The 20,627-nt window shown below is 38.5% G+C and overlaps 1 protein-coding gene across 1 annotated transcript; it reads left to right on the top strand.

Moving 5' to 3' along the window:
- Positions 1-11,999: 11,999 nt before the first annotated feature.
- Positions 12,000-20,627, top strand: LOC101310158. The gene is made up of 6 exons (XM_004288036.1): positions 12,000-12,105; positions 12,225-12,838; positions 13,089-13,294; positions 19,520-19,636; positions 19,734-19,967; positions 20,538-20,627. The coding sequence occupies exons 2-4, from the start codon at positions 12,286-12,288 to the stop codon at positions 19,586-19,588; spliced, it is 828 nt and encodes a 275-aa protein (XP_004288084.1). The 5' UTR covers positions 12,000-12,105; positions 12,225-12,285; the 3' UTR covers positions 19,589-19,636; positions 19,734-19,967; positions 20,538-20,627.

Below are 20,627 nucleotides of genomic sequence, written 5' to 3'. Positions count from 1 at the left end.
TCAGTTTTTCACTTTTTTTTTTTTTGAAACTTTCAGTTCTAACTTTTTTTGTGTGGTCTGATTCAGTTCTAACTTTCTAGCTATGCATCAAACTCAATGGTCAACAGTACTGTCAACACAATCTCTATATATGATACCCTGAAGATTTTTAGTATTCTTGCTGATAAACTTTGAGGATCCTAAACTTGAGGATGTGGAATGATAAATTTGACCTTTTTCCCCTCCTTCTTACCCATATCGATACGATGGTCTTCACACAATCAAACCCAAAAATCCAACATGCAAAGACACTGAATCAGAATATATCTTCTGCAATTCTATGGCCGTAAACGTGATTGCCTGAATCCGTTGGAGAAAGCAAGAAAAACATATGAGAGACCAAAGGAGAAAAGATAACATAGAGGAAAAAAAAAGTATTTCAGGAGTTCGAGATTGATTAAAAGGGCATTCTAACTGATGCTAACACGTTCAATAATCAATCTTCATGTTTGAGTTTGTTATGTTTGTAAAATGTGGTTTGGCCGTCAATGCAGTTTATGCGCCATATTGAGTTGCTTCATATATGTTAGAACTAATTTCAGTTTACCCCCATCAACTTAGATCGATTATCATATTAGTCCTTCTTCTTTCAATTTCATCAAAAACACCCCTTAACTCCCAATTTTCATCAGCCGCGCATGTCTAAACCTCCAATCTCCATCCAATTCCTCTGTCAAATGATGACTTGATATCAAGAAAAAAGAAAAAAGGAAAAATAGACAAATTGCATTCAATCCCACCAAAATCACTAAGGTTAGGGGGTTGTGATGGGAACGAAGATGTGTATCGATAGTGGGGGAAAAATGGTCCGAAAGGTAACTTTCAGAATTTGACTTTCTTCTTGATATCAAGTCATCACTTGACAAAGGAATTAGATGGAGATTGGAGATTTGGACATGCGCGGCTGATGAAAATTGGGAGTTGAGGGGTGTTTTTGATGAAAATGAAAGCAGAAGGACTAACATGATGATCGACCTAAAGTTAATGGGGTAAACTGAAATTAGTCCTATATTTTATCTATAATCATGTTTATTTTACCTATTGCCTTGAAGCTCTATATTAGTTTTGCAATTTAATTTAGTAAATTAGTTAATGGGTTTACATCTAAATATCACTTAAATTATAAAACATGGGATGGACAAAACCGCACTAGTAATACCCTAGATTTTCATATCAATTTTCCTTGTATTATTCCCATAATTAATGAAGGATTATTTATGGAAATTCTTTAGTCTGTGCAAAGTTGAAGTTTCGGGAGTAAATTTTAAGGTTCTTTGACTTTAAAGAGGCTAAAAGTTGACTTTATTTTCTGTAAGTTATTTGCAAAAACTTCCTTCTTGAAAGTTGTAGAGCTTGTCGATACGAGTTTGCAGACATGTGGCACGCCTGAAACAGATGTCGTATGAAGAATTTATGGTCAGAGGAAGTTTATTTCCGAGTTTGCAAAGTGTACAAGTAGAAAAATGTGTGTGGGTTAATTTTGGAAACCCTAAAAAGTCAGCCCTCTCTCTTCTCTCTCTTCCTCTCCCGATCTTACCCGCACACCAAACTTCCGCCGGAGCTAGCTCCGCCATCCGGCCACCGTGTGGACCGCCACCGGTCCCATTCGACTCCCACAAGTGCCCTCTTCAAGGCTGGGCAGCTGCTGCTCGGTGTAGCACATAGGAATCGGAGCCCTTTTACCGGAAAGGGAGCTGCTGCATTTTCGATCGGAACCGCAGTATACGGCGGCGACGAGGGGCAACCCTAGGTGAGTTTTGATCCTCTCCTCCTTCTGGTAGTGGCTAGGCATAGATTGAAGCAAGTTTTTGAGGTTTTGAGCCCGGATTTGTAGGTTTGGTTCTTGGTTTCGGGTTGCTATTTCGGGACAGTTTCTGGCCAAAATTGGTTGAAGCCTCAGGTATTAAAGTTGTTCACCTTGCTTCAAGCTTGAACTTTGCTGTTGTGAGTTTTCTCAAATTCGAAAGTTTATAGTGGTGCGTAGGGCCCACTTACCGCCGCTTGTGGTGGCGCGTGGCTGCGCGTCCAATAGTGTTTATGGTTTAGTTTGCTGTGTTTTAGCTAGCTCTTGTTATTATGCGCTTGTTGAGATATAGATTTTCTACGATGTGAGCAAGGTTTGCATGTTAGAACTTTAAGTGTGATATTAGGCTTGGTTGAGGTTTGAGTTAGGGTTTGAGGATTAGAGGCAACCTTATTGGGGTCGTTAAGTTTGACGACCTTGGAAAGTTGTCCTCCCTTAGGTTAAGGGTTAGTTAAAGGTGTTTTGTTTTCCTATAGTACTTTGTTACTAAGGTTAATATGTGTGTGATTTTAGGTGATTTGTGAAATTGTGAGTTGGCTTGCTCTTGTGTTTTGTGGAAACGCAGCAGGATATTGAGGTGAGTAAATCTCACCAAGTTTCACTTTTGAACCAAATTTTATTATGGTCATATGATGATGATAATGATTATGATGTTGAATTTAATATTTTCCTATTATTTGTTTTTAAAAAATATGAGCTTGATCGCCAACGGCTCATAGGTAAGATAAAACAAGTTTTCCTTATATGTTATCTTGAGGTTCATATGATCATAATTTTATTGATTATTAATAGATTATTCTTGTGAAATATTTATATTTGTTCATGTAATATATCTATGTGGAAGGATATAATATATGATGTGATCTTGTGTTGTTGATGATGATGTTATGATATTGTGATTGTTGGATAAATAGCTAAACCGGGTTCCAAGCCTTTAATCGGGTGATTAGTTGCGGTTAAGATGCTATTTATCATTTTTGTGTTTTGATATTAGACAGTCAAACCGGGTTCCAAGCTTTTGGCCGGATGACTGGTTGCGTTTAGGAATAGAGCTTTAGTCCGTCTGTCGGTGTAGGTCATGGGAGATACCTTATGGTATCTGGGACCCATGGGTACACAATTTGTTGTTGTAGGTCATGATGGGTATTTATTAATACCTGGGACTCATGGGTACATGTTATTTGAAAAAGTATTGGATTTATGGATATATTTATTGATATAAATTGTTTGTGATATAATTGGATGTTGGAGGTTTTGTGTTATTTTGAGAATTACTTATACCTTTTTAGCTTATCGGGTTTGTTGTTTACAACCCGGTGCACAAATTCTTGGTGTAGGGGTTAGACCTGCAGGTGAGGATCAGCAGGGTTGAGGCGGAGGCTTAGTGGCAAGGTTTTTTGTTCAATTTTGTTGTACTCTGTATTTTTTTATTTTTGGGGTAGACATTATTAAAACTCATGTGAGTTTTTTCATTTTCTTGATTTTCAAGTTTATGTAAACAATAAGGAAATGTAATATTTAACTCAGTGTTAAGTTGTGTGACATTTACATTTCCGCATTGAGTTTTAGTTTATTTGAAGTTTGTTTGAAACAGGTTTGGGATTTTAATATTTTAAGGTATATCATGCCCAAATTTTTGAAAAATTATCTTTCGAAAATTGGGGTGTGACAGTTTGGTATCAGAGCATAGGTTTACATATTTGGTGATAATCAATACTTCAAAGTGATGGCTCGATTGCAGCGGATCACCATCATAAGCTCTTCGGTATTGATATGTCATTGTGTATATGAAAGATTAGGTGTCGCCTCTAGGTCAATAGGATGTCAGAGTAGAGAGTACTCGGTTAATGGAATTTTGAAATCTTTGTGTTCCATCTTGAGTTAGTGCCTTGGTTAATAAATGTTGCATTAGACTTATACTTTGGTTTAAGTTTTATGCATGAGTTAACCAAGGTTTACTTGCTTCTTAGGTGATGGATCCTCCGCGAGGAAGAGATAGAGGCCGAGGTAGAGCCAGAGGGGCAGGTGGGGCCAGAGGCAGAGGTAGGGCACCACTTGTGGATGATTTCTTTGAGGAGGAGGTGGTGTTGGAGGTGCCGGTGCCAGTTGCAGTAGATGATGGTCTACGATTGGCCAGGCTGGCTCAGGGTATCATCAGGTTAGGAGTGTCTTCCTTTCTTAGAGGTACAGACTACCTCGTAGCTGATCATTGGATAAAGAGCATTGAGACATACTTCACCATGATCACGTGTACGGAGATTGAGAAGATGCGTATTGCTACGTTTCTTCTCAAGGATGAGGCACGGGTATGGTGGAGCAGGGTAGAGAGATCTCGAGATGTGACCACCTTGACTTGGGAGGGGTTTGTTCAGCTCTTTCGGGAGAAGTATTTTCCTGATACAGTGAGGGAGCAGTTGGAGCTTGAGTTCATAGCTCTGGTGCAGGGCTTGATGAATGTCAAGGATTATGAGGCCCGATTTTCTCAACTGTATCGTTTTGCTAGAGATATGGATGCAGTAGATTTGGCACGGAAGTTCATTCGGGGTTTGAGGCATGAGCTTCGGAAGTTGGTGACTTCCCACCGGTTTGCTATTCTAGCAGAAGCGGTTGAGAGTGCCCTTGCAGTTAAGCAGGAGGAGGCCATGCATGAGATAGAGAGGCAAAGAGATGTTCAGGGGAAGGGCAAGGCCCTGGCAGGGAGTAGCAGTTCAGAGGACCACAAAGGTGGTTATGGGAAGAGGCGGCGAACTCATCAGTTGGCTCCAGCTAGAGCAGCAGCTGCACCTATTAGGGCTCCACCTATTAGGCAGGTAGCACCCTTGAAGTGTTTCAACTGTGGTGAGCCGGGCCACTTCTCTTCGGCATGCATGAAATCCAGGAGGCAGGGATGCTTCACTTGTGGGCAGGCAAGCCACTTTGCCAGGGATTGCACCCGACCTCAGGCTGGAGGGTAGGGTGTTCAGCAGAGACCATTACTTCCGGCTCCAGCCAGAGTATATGCCATTGGTCAGCGTGGTGCAGGAGTGGAAGGTACCATTCTTGTTTATGATCTGCTTGCTACAGTTTTGTTTGATACGGGGGCAACCCATTCCTTTATATCTAGCTCAGTGGTGAGGGCATTAGGCTTGACTCCGACACCGCTTACTAGATCTTTGTGTGTTTCTTCGCCTCTCGGTGTTTCTATTAAGCTTGGCACCTTGTGTGAAGCATGTCCTATAGTGATTAGTGGTAGAGAGTTCCTTGCTTCTCTCATTGTGATTCTAGACCGCTCCTATGATGTGATTTTGGGAGTGGATTGGCTAAGGCCAAAACTATGTTTCGATTGACTGTTTTGATATGGTGGTGTCATTTCACATTCTTGGACAGCCGAGTTTTCGCTATCGTTGTCATAGGTCGGACACGACTATGTGGAAAGAAGTGTTGGCACATATTGACGCTACCGGTAGTACCGTGGGTATTGTGAATATTGCAGTAGTACTCTTTGAGTTTAGTGATGTGTTCCAGGAGATTCCGGGGTTAGTGGAGTTTGCTATAGATATGGTACCAAGTATTTCACCGGTATCAAAGACTCCTTATCAGATGGGGAGAACTGAACTTCAGGAGTTGAAGGTTCAGATTGAGGGTCTTCATGAGCAGGGATTCATTAGACCTAGCACCTCGCCTTGGGGTGCACCAGTGTTGTTTGTGAGGAAGAAGGATGATACACTTCGGTTGTGTGTAGACTATCGGGAGTTGAACAAGGTGACCATCAAGAATAGGTATCCCTTGCCTAGGGATTGATGATTTGTTTGATCAGCTTAGAGGTGTTACGGTGTTCTCTAAGATTGACCTGAGGTCCGATTATCACCAGTTGAGGGTGAAGGAGGAGGATATTCTGAAGACCGCTTTCAAGTCTAGATATGGGCATTATGAGTTTGTCGTTATGCCATTTGGTCTAACCAATGCCCCTGCTACTTTTATGGATTTGATGAACCGCATGTTCAGTCCTTATTTGGATGTGTTTGTGGTAGTATTTGTGGATGATATTTTGATTTACTCCAAGACTTTGGAGGATCATGATAGGCATCTACGGATCATACTATAGGTTCTTAAGAGGCAAAGTTGTATGATAAGTTTGGGAAGTGTGAGTTTTGGAAGGAAGAGGTCAAGTTCCTTGGTCATGTGGTATCAAAGGGGATTTCGGTGGATCCCTCTAAGGTGGAGGTTGTGTTGAATTGGAGTTGTCCCACTACTCCTATGGAGATCCGTAGTTTCCATGGGTTGGCAGGATACTACCGGAGATTTATTGAGGGCTTTTCTAGTATTGCCTCTTCTTTGACCAAGTTGATAAAGAAGAATGTCAAGTTTGTGTGGACCGATGAGTGTGAGAAGGCATTTGAGGAGTTGAAGACTAGGTTGACTACCACCCCAATGTTGGTCATTCCTATTAGTGGTGTTGGCTATGTTGTTTATAGCGATGCATCTCATCGAGGTTTGGGTTGTGTGTTGATGCAGCTTGGCGGTGTTGTGGCTTATGGCTATAGACAGTTGAAGGTTCATGAGAAGAATTACCCCACTCATGACCTAGAGCTATCCGCGGTAGTATTTGCCTTGAAGATTTGGAGGCATTACTTGTATGGAGAGAAGTTTGAACTTTTTTCTGATCATAAGAGTTTGAAGTATTTATTCTCTCAGAAAGATTTGAACATGAGGCAAAGGAGGTGGATGGAGCTCTTTAAGGACTATGACTTCACTTTGGAGGATCACCTTGGGAAAGCCAATGTAGTGGCGGATGCATTGAGCAGGAAGCCTAGGGGTATAGTCGCCTTTATCATGGTGTAGGAGTGGCTCATGTTGGAGATTGCATCTGAGTTTGGCATTCTGCCATCAGGCAGGGAGCAGGGGATCTTCCTTGGAAGCGCCTCTATGCAACCCATCTTGATTTCTAGGATCATTCAGGGCCAAGCTTGTGACGAGTTCTCACGTGCAAGGTTGGCGGAGTTAGTGGTGGACTTGTTGGATGATTGTCTGTCCGAGTGGTCGGTTGGATTAGATGGTGGATTGAGGTATAGATTGAGATTGTGTGTTCCCGATAGTAACGATCTCAAAAGAGAGATCCTTTGGGAGGCACATCAATCTCGTTATTATACGGTGCACCCAGGGGGCACCAAGATGTATAAAGATTTGTGAATGTAGTTTTGGTGGCGGAATGGGATGAAGAAAGATGTAGCAGAGTATGTGTCCAAGTGCCTCACTTGTCAGCAGGTGAAGGCGGAGCATCAGAGGCCTGGAGGTATGCTGCAGCCATTTCCTATTCCTACTTGGAAGTGGGAGCAGATTTCTATGGATTTTGTGACTAGACTGCCTAAGTCCAAGCTTGGACATGATGCTATATGGGTGCTTGTGGACCGTTTCACAAAGTCAGCACATTTCTTTCCCGTGTCGATGACGTACACGGTAGATGCTTTGTGCAAGTTGTATGTGAAGGAGAGAGTGAGACTTCATGGAGTGCCTACTTCGATTGTTTCAGATTGAGACCCTTGATTCACTTCAAAGTTTTGGGGTGGCTTTCAGAAAGCTATGGGTACTGCCTTAGACATGAGTAGAACATTCCACCCTCAGACTGATGGGCAGATTGAGCAGGTGAATCAGGTGTTAGAAGATATGCTGAGGGCTTGTGTCATGGACTTCAAGGGAAGTTGGGAGGATCACCTCCAACTGATTAAGTTTGCCTATAACAATAGTTATCACTCTAGTATCGGCATGGCACCATATGAGGCACTCTATGGAAGGCCGTGTAGATCTCCTATTTGTTGGGCGGAGGTGGGTGATAGTGAGCTTTTGGGTCCTGATATTGTTCAAGAGACGACTGAGAAGGTCTCTATTATCCGAGATAGGATCCGAACAGCGCAAAGCAGGCAAAAGAGTTATGCCGACTTGAAGAGGAGGCAAGTAGAGTTTGATGTTGGGGATCATGTGTTCTTGAAGGTCTCACCTACTAAAGGGGTAGTGAGATTTGGCAAGAATGGGAAGTTGGCTCCTAGGTATGTGGGGCCTTTTGAGATTTTGGAGAGGGTAGGAGATTTGGCTTATCGACTTGCCTTACCTCCTATCATGTATGGGGTACACAATGTGTTTCATGTGTCCTTGTTGAGGAAGTATATTCCGGATGCATCACATGTGATTGACTATAGTACTATCAAGGTGAATACAGCTGCAACCTTTGTTGTTGAACCGGTTCGAATCTTGGATAGGTCAACCAAGAGGCTTCGAAGGAAGGAAGTCAAGTTGGTTAAGGTGTGTTGGAGTCATCATGATGAGGGAGATGCATCTTGGGAGTTAGAGTCGGACATGAGGGCTAAGTAACCCAAGTTGTTTTTGGGTTAGTATCTTTGAATTTCAGGGCGAAATTCCTTAAAGGGGGGTAGATTGTAATACCCTTGTATTATTCCCATAACTAATGAATGATTATTTATGGAAATTCTTTAGTCTGTGCAAAGTTGAAGTTTCGGGAGTAAATTTTAAGGTTCTTTGACTTTTAAGAGGTCAAAAGTTGACTTTATTTTTTGTAAGTTATTTGCAAAAACTTCCATCTTGAAAGTTGTAGAGTTTGTCGATACGAGTTTGTAGACATGCGGTACGCCTGAAACGGATGTCGTATGAAGAATTTATAGTCAGAGGAAGTTTGTTTCCGAGTTTGGAAAATGTACAAGTAGAAAAATGTGTGTGGGTTAATTTTGGAAACCCTAAAAAGTCAGCCCTCTCTCTTCTCTCTCTTCCTCTCCCGAGCTCACCCACACACCAAACTTCCGTCGGACCTAGCTCTGCTGTCCGGCCACCATCTGGACCGCCACCGGTCCCATTCGACTCCCACAAGTGCCCTATTCAAGGCTGGGCAGCTGCTGCTCGGTGTAGCATGCCAGAATCGAAGCCCCTTTGCCGGAAAGGGAGCTGTTACATTTTCGATCGGAACCGCCGTATACGGCAGCGACGAGGGGCAACCCTAGGTGAGTTTTGATCCTCTCCTCCTCCTGGTAGTGGTTAGGCATAGATTGAAGCAAGTTTTTGAGCCCGAATTTGCAGGTTTGGTTCTTGGTTTCGGGTTGCTGTTTCGGGGCAGTTTCCGACCGTTTTCGGCCAAAATTGGTTGAAGCCTCAAGTATTAAAGTTGTTCACCTTGGTTCAAGTTTCAACTTTGCTGTTGTAAGTTTTCTCAAATTCGGAAGTTTGTAGTGGCGTGTGGGGCCCACTCACCGCCTTTTGTGGTGGCCCGTGGCAGCGTGTCCGGTAGTATTTGTGGCTTAGTTTGCTGTGTTTTAGCTAGCTCTTGTTATTATGCGCTTGTTGAGATGTAGATTTTCTAAGATGTGAGCAAGGTTTGCATGTTAGAACTTTAAATGTGATATTAGGCTTGGTTGAGGTTTGAGTATGGGTTTGAGGATTAGAGGCAGCCTTATTGGGGTCGTTAAGTTTGACGACCTTGGAAAGTTGTCCTCTCTTGGGCTAAGGGTTAGTTAACGACCTTGGAAAGTTGTCCTCTCTTGGGCTAAGGGTTAGTTAAAGGTGTTTTGTTTTCCTATAGTATTTTGTTACTAAGGTTAATATGTGTGTGATTTTTGGTGATTTGTGAAATTGTGAGTTGGCTTGCTCTTGTCTTTTGCGGAAACGCAGCTGGATATAGAGGTGAGTAAATCTCACCAAGGTTCACTTTTGAACCAAATTTTATTATGGTCATGTGATGATGATAATGATTATGATTTTTGAACCAAATTTTATTATGGTCATGTGATGATGATAATGATTATGATGTTGAATTTAATATTTTGCTATTATTTGTTTTTAAAAATATATGAGCTTGATCGCCAACGGCTCATAAGTAAGATAAAACAAGTTTTCCTTATATGTTATCTTGAGGTTCATGTGATCATAATTTTATTGATTATTGATAGATTATTCTTATGGAATATCTATGTTTGTTCATGTAATATATCTATGTGGAAGAATATAATATATGAAGTGATCTTGTGTTGTTGATGATAATGTTGTGATATTGTGATTGTTGGATAAATAGCCAAACCGGGTTCCAAGCCTTTAATCGGGTGATTGGTTGCGGTTAAGATGCTATTTATCATTTTTGTGTTTTGATATTAGACAGTCAAACCAGGTTCGAAGCCTTTGGCCGGGTGATTGGTTGCGATTAGGAATAGAGCTCTAGTCTGTCTGTCGGTGTAGGTCATGGGAGATACATTATGGTATCTGGGACCCATGGGTACACAATTTGTTGTTGTAGGTCATGATGAGTATTTATTAATACTTGGGACTCATGGGTACATGTTATTTGAAAAAGTATTGGATTTATGGATATATTTATTGATATAAATTGCTTGTGATATAATTGGATGTTGGAGGTTTTGTGTTATTTTGATAATTACTCATACGGGCTTTTTAGCTTACCGGGTTTGTTGTTTATAACCCGATGCACTAATTCTTGGTTTAGGGGTTAGACCTGCAGGTGAGGATCAACAGGGTTGAGACGGAGGCTTAATGGCAGGGTTTTCTGTTGAGTTTTGTTATACTCTGTATTTTTTTATATTTGGGGTAGACATTATTAAAACTCATGTGAGTGTTTTTATTTTCTTGATTTTCAAGTTTATGTAAACAAGGAAATGTAATATTTAACTTAGTGTTTAGTTGTATGACATTTACATTTCCGCATTGAGTTTTAGTTTCTTTGAAGTTTGTTTGAAACAGGTTTGGGATTTTAATATTTTAAGGTATATCATGCCCAAATTTTTGAAAAATTATCTTTCGAAAATTGGGGTGTGACAGCACTTCCGCACACGCGCGAGCGCTTTCCCGAAGGCTAGTAACCATGTATTGTGACTTCCTTCCTCTAACTTCTTGTTTGGCACACATGTATGTCAAATCAATAGCTGTTGTTTCTTTTACATATTCTAGTTGCTTACGTTTTAAATTTGAGAAAATATTTTGACAGCAATTCTGAGGGTGCATTTTCTCGCCGTGTATGCCCAAGTGATAGGACAAATCCCTCTCGAAAAAAAAAGTGATGGGACAAATCTTCTTGCCGGAACCATCAACCTTGTGGAAGCAATCAAGCACATTAATTGGCTGCTGAACTCCATATATGTCTCAATTCTTGCCTAAATGATCTTCGTCACATAGTCCCAATACATACCCAGAAGACCAAGTCTGCCTTGCTGCATATGCATATATCTGTGATTTCGGGTTCCGGGGGACATAAGGAACCCTCGTAAACTAAGGTACAATTCCTGCAGTATAGTCGAAGCAATTGTGTGGAAATGAATGTACTCTCTTTTTGATCGAGTTCATACATGCCACCAGCAGAGACTGAACTACAATTCCTGCAGTATAGTCAAAGCAATTGTGTGGAAATGACAAGCGCATAACAGCTAGAAGCTAGCAAGTGTCATCATCGATCACTTCCAAAACTAAGGAAGCTCAAATGCTCCCCACCAAATCTTTAATTAATTAGTTTGGTGCAAAACTTTAAAGATTCGAGAGCTCATGCAGCAACTGTATCTTTTCCTCCTTTCACACCATCACTGGCCTATTGCCACCCTTTTCTTAATTTGAAAGGAGGATCCAATTGGCCTTAGCTTTTTATAAATAAAGTGTATGAATTGTAATTGAAGGTATGCAAATTTTACTCCATTTTTATTATATAGTTTAAAGTTTTAACATATATATATATATTTAATTCAGAGTAGTTTCTTAGGTCACATCGTATATATGTCAAATAATGTTTAGTTTGTAAATGACTCACGCATGTAGTCAATGTTCTAAAAATCTCCGCTTAGAGCCGATTACTTCCCGCCTAGGCGCTAGGATGGTGCTTCACCGTTTCCGTCTAGAGAGCTAAAAAACCGATTAATCCCCTGATTAACCTGCCTAGACGCTAGTGACCGGCTGTCCGTCCGACTAGCGCCTAACGTTTTTTAAAACATTGATTGTAGTAGGATCTTATTTATTATTATCTTTATCTCCAAACTTTGAATTTATGGCCCCTTGATTAAATACGGTTAAAAGAATGATATATCTTATCTAAGATATTAAGTTTTGGCATTTTGAGTAGCTTCGCAGAAAACATCACATTATTGTAGCTCCTATAAATAGCTCGAATTATCTTAAGAATAATGTCACACAGAGAGCATCAAATCAGATAGTGATTTTGAGAGAAGTGAGACGAAATTCTGCAACTTCTCTGGGCTGTTTCATTTCTTGCAGATCCACGAGCTAGCTAGGTAAATCTTTCTGACTTGTTAACACACTTTTTTGTTGTTGTTGTTGTTGAAACGGTATGAACTTGTGGTTAATTTTCGAGTGTCTGATCTGAACTTTGTACGTTTTCTAATTGATGCAGCCGGTTGACGTATACCAGTTCTGTGATTTGGGGAGTTTGTCGGCAAGATTATTGAAGATCAATGGAGATGCTCAAGGAAGCAGGGAAGATGATTGTAGAGGGTGCTGGAGGAGCAGTACTTGGATCGGCCTGTGAATCCTTCCTCAAATCGATAGGGAAGTGCTGCATGTTTGATTATCCCGTCCTGGAGAGCGTGAAATCCACGGTGGAGAATTTGAAGGAAATGATTCCGAAGATGGAAGATCATAACATGAAGTTGGGTGATCGTAAAGATGAAGTAAAAGAACTGAAAGAAGAGATGGAGCGGGGCACAAGGCTTCTTGACGAGTTGCCGGACTTTAATAAGTTGAGTTACAACGACCAACTTGTTGAATTGGATGCGTCTCTTAAGAGTCTGGTGAAGAAATTGCGCCTGCAGTCAGCACTTGACGTGAAGGAGGTCTTGGTTTCAACGAAGGAGAATTCTAAGGTTGTGAAGAAGAACACTAGGGTTGTCAAGTGCACCAAGAGAAAAGTTGATGCGGTGGATGAGACTGTTAAAGATATCAAGAAGATGCAGAAAGTGATCATGAACATAATGAAGAAACAAAAAGTGGCCCTTTTGGAATGCCAAGGTAACTTTGTTGGAAAGATTTCTGAAAATTTCGTACTCTTCGATCTGGTCAATATTGCATATCTAAACTACACCTATAGTATATAATGAATAATTCATTGTATCAAAATGTTGTACTCCGATCTGCATGCCGTCATAAGGATATATTAATTTGTATCAGTTATATGAATCTGACTTTGTGGTTTGGAATTCCAAGTTAATCAAGGGATGTGTTGGTGGTTTGAATATATCATTTTTCTTTTTGCCTGCAGTGGAACACGCACTTGAAGGTGCGGCTCTACTAGGTAAACTACTAGAACTTGATGATGTGCTTCAAGATCCAACACTGCAAGTTCCTGTTGCGTACGCAATAATAGAATGGTTTCAGAACATCAAACGCATAACACAGCGGATGCCCCAGATATTTGAATTGGTAGAAAGGAAGACGGCAGAAAATGAAGACCTGACTTATATACCGGTTAGTGAACTAAAGGATTTCAAAATGTTGATATACTACAACACATATCACTTTTTGCAACCAACATTTTCTGACCAAACAAATTTTTGGTTGGAAATAGCACCATTTCTGACGAGTCGTCAGAAATGGTCAGAAATAAAATCTTTTGATGAAAAAATTTTCAACGAAAATCAATCTGTCGGAAAAGGGCGTCGGAAATAATTATAATTTGGCGGCAAAAGTTCCCGCTAATTATTTTTTCGACGAGGACTAATATGGTCGGAAAAGAAATGGTCATTTTCCAACGAGATTTTGTTTTGTCATAACTCATAAGGTCGTCGAAAAATAAAAGGTTTAATTCCGACCACAGATACGTTGTCGGGAATAAAAAAAATATAAAAGAGTAACTCAATATTACTCAAGTGTAACCATGTTTTATTCAAAGAATAAAAAATAAACTTCACTTCAAAAATAATGTTTGATCATTCAAAAGAATTGAAAAGTACACATATGTTACTATACTTTTTTAATAGGCGATATAAAGACAACCTTTCACCCTTATTTAAAATATAACTCTTTCTTTTTTTTGTAAAGGGTTTGGAACCCAGCCAAGCTGGGAGGCTCATCCCCACGCCTGACTTATTATATTAATATTAGAATTATGCATCGAGAGGGACATAAAACCTTGACCTCGAGCATTAGTACAACTGTCCTCATAGAGTAAATCTTGAATAATTACAAGCATCTCATCTAATCAAACTGGCCATTCTAATTAAGGAACACTTTTAAAAAGAAAAAAAAGAAAAAACACAGTTCAAAGTTTGTCATATCTATAAGCCTAAACTTTGTTTTTTGCTTTTAGATGCCTGACTTCAATATCTTGTTAAAAGTACAGTGCTGCAATCACAAAACAATTTGTTCTTATTTTGTTAATTTAGATGGGAAAAATTAATACACACACAAAAAGACATAAATCACTAATATGAACTTAAAGCACAGTTAATACCTCATTCTTAATCGTCTTCTTCCACATTACGGTTTGCATACGTGTGACTTGTCTGAGATTCTTCTTGTTGATACGGTTCCTCTTCATCAATAGGCATTTCAAAAACGTTTCTAGGTTTGGTTTCCACCACGACGCTCCAAGTACTGTTTTTTATTCCTTCAACATAATAAACCTAGGTTGCTTGGGATGCTAGCACAAATGGCTCTTGGGTATTCAACTTACCCTTATTGTTGACACTCAATATGCCATAACGGTATTCCTTATAACTTTTGCCTTTGGTAGCCGTGTTGAACCAATTACAGTGAAACAAGATAACTTTATTCTGATATGTATACCAAAGCTCAACGATGTCTGTAAGGGTTTCATACCAAGGCACACAATTAATCTTTTTCTCTCGTTTGACCATAACTCCGTTGTTTTGTGTTTTCTTACTCTCATCATGTCGTTCTGTATAGAACCTGAACCCATGGATATTGTAACTTTTATAGTAAACTGCTTGCTTTCCAGGACTTTGGGCCAAAGAAAACATTTGAGCACTCTCTTTTCCTTCTGCTTATAATTGCTCGATCTACATGTGAAAATCAAACGCATTTCAAAAAAAAATAATAACATAATTATCAAAAGTTATATGTTAAATCAAGACTGTCTTTACCCTTTCAGAAAACCATTCCACAAAAGTTATTATGTGAAACTCATCCACCTGATCATCACCATATTGTATACGAAGAATATCCTTATGCTCCTTCCAGGTATAATACTTTATAATTTAAAAAAATAAAAAATAAAAAATAACTCAAACATATGAAAAAATAAAAAATAAAAAATAACTCAAACATATGAAAATTTAAATACACAATTATTGTGATAGGATTTCTTACTCAATGAAAGGTAATCATTCATCACAATTTTTCAGGATATAAAGAGAAACAACATGATGAAGTTCCTCGGACATTACTGTCAAGACACCTTTGTCAATAGTTTTACCCAGAAGTGAGAAGATAAATAACTGAGTCTTATCTTTTCGTGGTTGACCTCCATCATAGTTTCTTTCCACTTGGTTAAATTTAGTCTCAACTTCACATAAATATCGAAAAAGAAATGTGACAAACTCTTCTGCCAAGTAACCTTCTGCCATACAACCTTCTTGATGGGCCTTATTACGAACATAAGTATTTAACTTATGAAAGTACCTATTTACCAAGAGATCAAAAAAATATTATATTTAAGAAGTGTCAGATATATAACTATGATAAATGATTATAAAAAAAATAATAATAAAAAAAACTCAATATCTAAATTACATTAGTTACATTTCAACAGGATACATCCATCTATATTGTACATGACCAACTACTTTTGCTTCCCACGCCATATGAATTGACAAATGTACCATGATGGTAAAAAATGCAGGAGGAAATATCATTTCCAACTTGCATAGAGTTGTTGCAATTTGATTCTCGAGAAGTTCCAAATCATAGACAACCAGAACTTTAGCACACAATTCCATGAAAAAGTAAGAAAGCTCCATCAAGCTTCACATGGTGTTTTAGGCAGTAACTCTCATACCACAAGCGAAAGTAGTCTCTCTAAAAAAACGTGACAATCATGAGTCTTCATACCAGTTAGACCACGTCGTTTATCATTCACCCAACGGGAGATATTAGCAGAATATCCATCAGGAACTTTTAACTTCAATAACCATTCACAGACAGCTTTGATATCATTAGCTGACAACTCGAAAGGTGCTCGATCATAAACTAGCTTGTCGTCCTCCTCTCCAGGCCAATAATCTTTCCTTATACCCATAGCTTCGAGATCACGACGAGCATTTAAAAAATCTTTTGTTTTTCCATCAATGTTCATCACTGTGCCAACCACGTTATCGAAAATATTTTTCTCGATATATATCACATCCAGATTATGATGCAACATAAGTGTTTTCTAGTAAGGCAACCGAAAAAGTATGCTTCTTTTTTTCCAATTGTTAGTCTTTCCAAATCCGGTGATTACTTGATTTTCCTGATTATCTCCTGGTTCAACTGCCCCTAAATTCTGAAGTTGATCCACAATTTCCTGACTAGATTGTCTCTTTGGTGTAGATTTCATCTCCTTTGTATTATCAAAAGTTTTCCGTTGTTTACGCCATTTATGACAAGGAAGAAAATTTCAGTGATTATGGAAATTTCAACCCTCCAAAATATGGAAATTTCGACGAAAATTTCGGGGCAATATCGATTGCAGTAAAAAAAAAGAGAAAATTGACGGAAATTTGAAGAAAAACAAGGAAATTTTAAACCAAACTTTAAAAGATGTTTATTTTCTATATTATGTGCTATATTTGAAATGAAAACCTTGAATAAACATTGATTTATAGGGACTTGTAGTAAGTTAAGGTGAAAATATTAGTGCTGAACCGTTAATAATTCTTAAAAGTTTACTTTAAACATTTTTTTTTTATGGATGGAAACCCAAAAGGAAGCTAGGCCATCACGCCTTATACACATATGTACATTTCACATAGAATTACATGAGTACTTTAAAACCACGTAGAAGTGTAGGTTAGGTAGTTATAAATGAATTTTTTTGAAAGGTAGATATATTAAAAATGAATTAAGAAGTGTAGGTAAAATAGTTATTTTTTTAATTTTTTTATTTTTTTTATGGAAGTATAGGTAAAAAAGTTAGTTGGGGATTAGACATTTACCTAATTTTTTACTTTTCAAATTCAAGAAAAAAAAAAACCAATATATATTATAAAGATACTAAGATAAACAAGTTGGATGGTTTAGTAGGGGTTAGTTAAAGGGTGTTAGCCTTGTACCAACCCAAGCAAGGTTTTGAATCCTCGAAACTGCAAAATTGAACATTTTGCAGTGCATGACCACGGGCAAAGCCAACCAGCCAGCCAGTCAAACATTTCAGCAGAGGCAGCATGACCGCGGGAAAATTTTCAGCGGGATTTAAAAGTTTCTTCGGGATATCTAAAATATTGCGATTTTCGAACGAAAAATTCTGGAGAGGGAAAGATATATCGCTAGGTGAAAAAACGAAAATTTCAGCGATACTTTCGATTTTTCTTCCTTGATTTATGATCAGGTGCTAAGAATCGACGTCATATAACATTGTTTGTTTCCATTTTTCAATCTTCGACTAGGAGTCTCTGAAGCACAACATGTACATGCCAATCTCCCTTGTGTACACCAACCAAACATGTAACCGTATGCAAGAAAATCATCTATTGTCCACATAACTACAACTCTCATCTGAAAACTTTGCTTTGTACATATGTCATACATTTCAGCACCATGTTCCCACAAAATGTTTAACTCATCGATCAACAGTTCGAGGTAAACATCAATATTATTGTCGGGACCCCTTGGTTATGGTATGAGTAACAATAAGAATGTGTAAGGCTCTTTCATGCACATCCATGGAGGAAATAGCAAAACAGGCCAAGTACTACGATTAGGACTCATATTTCCAAAAGGGTTAAATCCGTTCGTTGCCAAGCCAAGCCTTACATTTCGATGCTCGTCGCCAAACGATGGATGAATTTGATCAAAATATGTTCATGCCTCTGTATCTGCTGGAATCCCCAAAACACCATATTTCACAAGGTCTTTAAAATGCCATCTCATATCTGGAGCTGTCTTAGATGACATAAACAATCGTTTAAGTCTTAGTGTGAGGGAAAAATGTCACAAAACTTTCCACGGAATCTTTTTAACCTTCTTCCCATTTTCTTTCATTGTGGTGCGTTGTGGCTTCCACTTTGAAAGCTTGCATTTAGGACATGTCTTTGCATCTGCAAGCTTATTGTAATATATTACACAATCATTTTTGCACGCCTCAATCCTCTCATAATGAAGCCTGAGTTCCTTTACAATCTTTTTTGCTCCGTTCTGTGTTGTCGGCAGTTTTTCACACATGAGGAATGCATTTTTCAACAATTGAAGTAACTTTTTTTTTTAATATATATATATATTATTAATAACTCACACACCCTACATATGTCAATGAGGTTTGAACATGTGACCTCAAAGTTATCAGTTAAACAACTTAACCAACCAAGCCACAACTCACCGACAACAATTGAAGTAACTTGACAAATGCTTCGTTGTTCATATTTCCAGTACTCTTGATGTGCATCAAGTTCACAACAAATGACAAGTTGGAATATTTCTTGCACTCGGGATACAATGGCACTTTTGATTCATCCAACAACTTGTAAAACTTCTGCGCATCACCATTCGAGTCTTTTTCGATAAATTCTTCTACAAGTTGTTGTATATCATCAAACTGATCAAAATGGGGAGCCTCACCTTCCTCGCAATGATTCTGACTATCACTAATGTCGTCATCATCAGTGTCTTCATTCTCCCCATGTTTTCGCCATACTGTGTAGTCCGGCATAAAACCTCTATACAGAAGATGTTGGTGTACTTTTGTTGGTGTTATTCTATCTCCATACAACAAGTTCAGTTCCAATGCCTAAATACGTAAAAGAGGAGGTACGCACAACAATTAACTCAGTTTGATTAAGCATTTAAGCTTAATGCCTATATCTAGAGTTAGTTATTTTCTACAATTGTTAAATTTACACAAAAGTAAGGTCTTGTACACAGGTTGTTAATTCCTCCTGCTATATCTATGAATCAATTATTATTCTATTAACATTTAATTCTGTCTGATTCTATCCATATTGTTTAGGCTTAAGTACATTTTTAAGCTTTTTGCTAACATAGCCATGTAGGAACAACGAAGGGTGTTCATATATATAACTGACTAGTTAGATTCAAGTCTGTAACACTATACTTTTAACTATGTCAGTCTGACTGCAAATGTAAATATACTAAATCAATGGAAGATAAGGAACCTAATCCTTGAAAAACAAAAGACTTCGTAAAAGTTCATAAAAAGATTAGAAACAAAGATCAAAGATGCTTTGAAAACTACTATAACAGGATGGTTCCAAAAGCTAGGAAAAATTGAAACCTAGTTATAGAAGCAACAAGTCAGAACACCATTCAGGTAATTTACATGACAAGTAGTCTTTGAATGTCTGTACATCCTGATGAGGACTTATTTAACAACCTTGACTGAGAGAATGAAGTAAATGAACACTGCTAACAGCTACAAGTTAATTGATAATAAAAGTTGGATTAAATTCTTGGTTCACCCTTTACTCTTTATTTCTTTCTTCTCACAAATGCTTTCACCTTATTCTTTATATGTGGCAGATCGATAAGACCGGAGTTGAACCAAGCCCAATAGAGATGTTTAGAAAGTTTCATGTCTCTGCTCCTTAAGACCAAAAGCCGGAACATTGGAAGAGTGAGAAGGCAAAGGATCTTTATGTATGTTTTTGCATTTTTTTTTAATTCTCATTGAAATAATAGTAGGTATTTATGTTGGTTATGTATGTCTACATTGGATGACTGGGACATATATAAGTAGGAGGTCCTCAAAGGGCTCAAACATTGCAAAACTCTTGGCTTAGGTGGCAAAATGGAACCACCTGAAGATGTGTGTGGTTCGAGTAGCAGCCAAACTTGCAATAAGCATTTGTGCTTAGAACGTGAAGAGGAGTTTGGACAAGTGAAACATAAAGTTGAAACTCTTACGGATGAGGTGGTAGATTTGAAACAACTCATTCAAGTTTTGCTTGCAAGAGAATCAGCCTCTTCGGTATGTGATTGCATATCATGAAATAATTGGGCCCCAAACTAGCTGCAATTCTTATGGCTTTTTTTTCCCTCAAATTATAAGTTTAGTTTGTTTGACACACTATCAGAGTTTTTCCCCATAAGTTCTTTGATTGATTTTGGATAAGCAGGAATGAAGGTGTTGCCATGGTTTTGCAACACCTCCTTGTTCACTTCAGCATCTGTGGACACTATGATTAGGGTTTAACAGAATGTGTGTTTTAGAAAGTTTCTCATACTTATATAAAGAGAAATTTGTTTAACTACTCACCAATTTTCTTGGCTTGCTACACATTGTTCATTGAATAGAATAGGGTGGATGAGCATCTCTAGTTCCTACATAAGCAATAAAATTTTAGGTGGTTTCTAAAGACGCCTACATAGTTAGTGTGGAGCAGGCTTTTTTTTCCCATTTCATTTAGTTCAGGTTTATTTTGCTTACATGGTTTCTGTCATACCTTGATAGAAATGGTTTTAACATGCTTAGGCGTATGCATATCTAGTTTTGTTGTGTTATTCAAGTATAAGCTACAACTTATTTTTTGTGTTACAGCTTGGTTCCTCAGACTCACTTACAACTGCTCCAATCTCAAAATCTGCTCATGGAGATTACGAAGCATGTGCACTTTGATCTCTGGCTGCT

The sequence above is a fragment of the Fragaria vesca genome, linkage group LG1, assembly GCF_000184155.1.
Source record: "Fragaria vesca subsp. vesca linkage group LG1, FraVesHawaii_1.0, whole genome shotgun sequence".
Classification (NCBI taxonomy): Eukaryota; Viridiplantae; Streptophyta; class Magnoliopsida; order Rosales; family Rosaceae; genus Fragaria; species Fragaria vesca.
The sequence above is the reverse complement of the archived record's forward strand: the minus strand, read 5'-3'. Positions and strand labels throughout refer to the sequence as shown.

Coding starts and splice junctions, on each gene's coding strand:
- LOC101310158 (XM_004288036.1), top strand. CDS start 12,286: ATGGAGATGCTCAAGGAAGCAGGGAAGATGATTGTAGAGGGTGCTGGA. Junction 12,839..13,088: donor GGCCCTTTTGGAATGCCAAG/GTAACTTTGTTG, acceptor TTTTGCCTGCAG/TGGAACACGCACTTGAAGGT. Junction 13,295..19,519: donor AAGACCTGACTTATATACCG/GTTAGTGAACTA, acceptor TATATGTGGCAG/ATCGATAAGACCGGAGTTGA.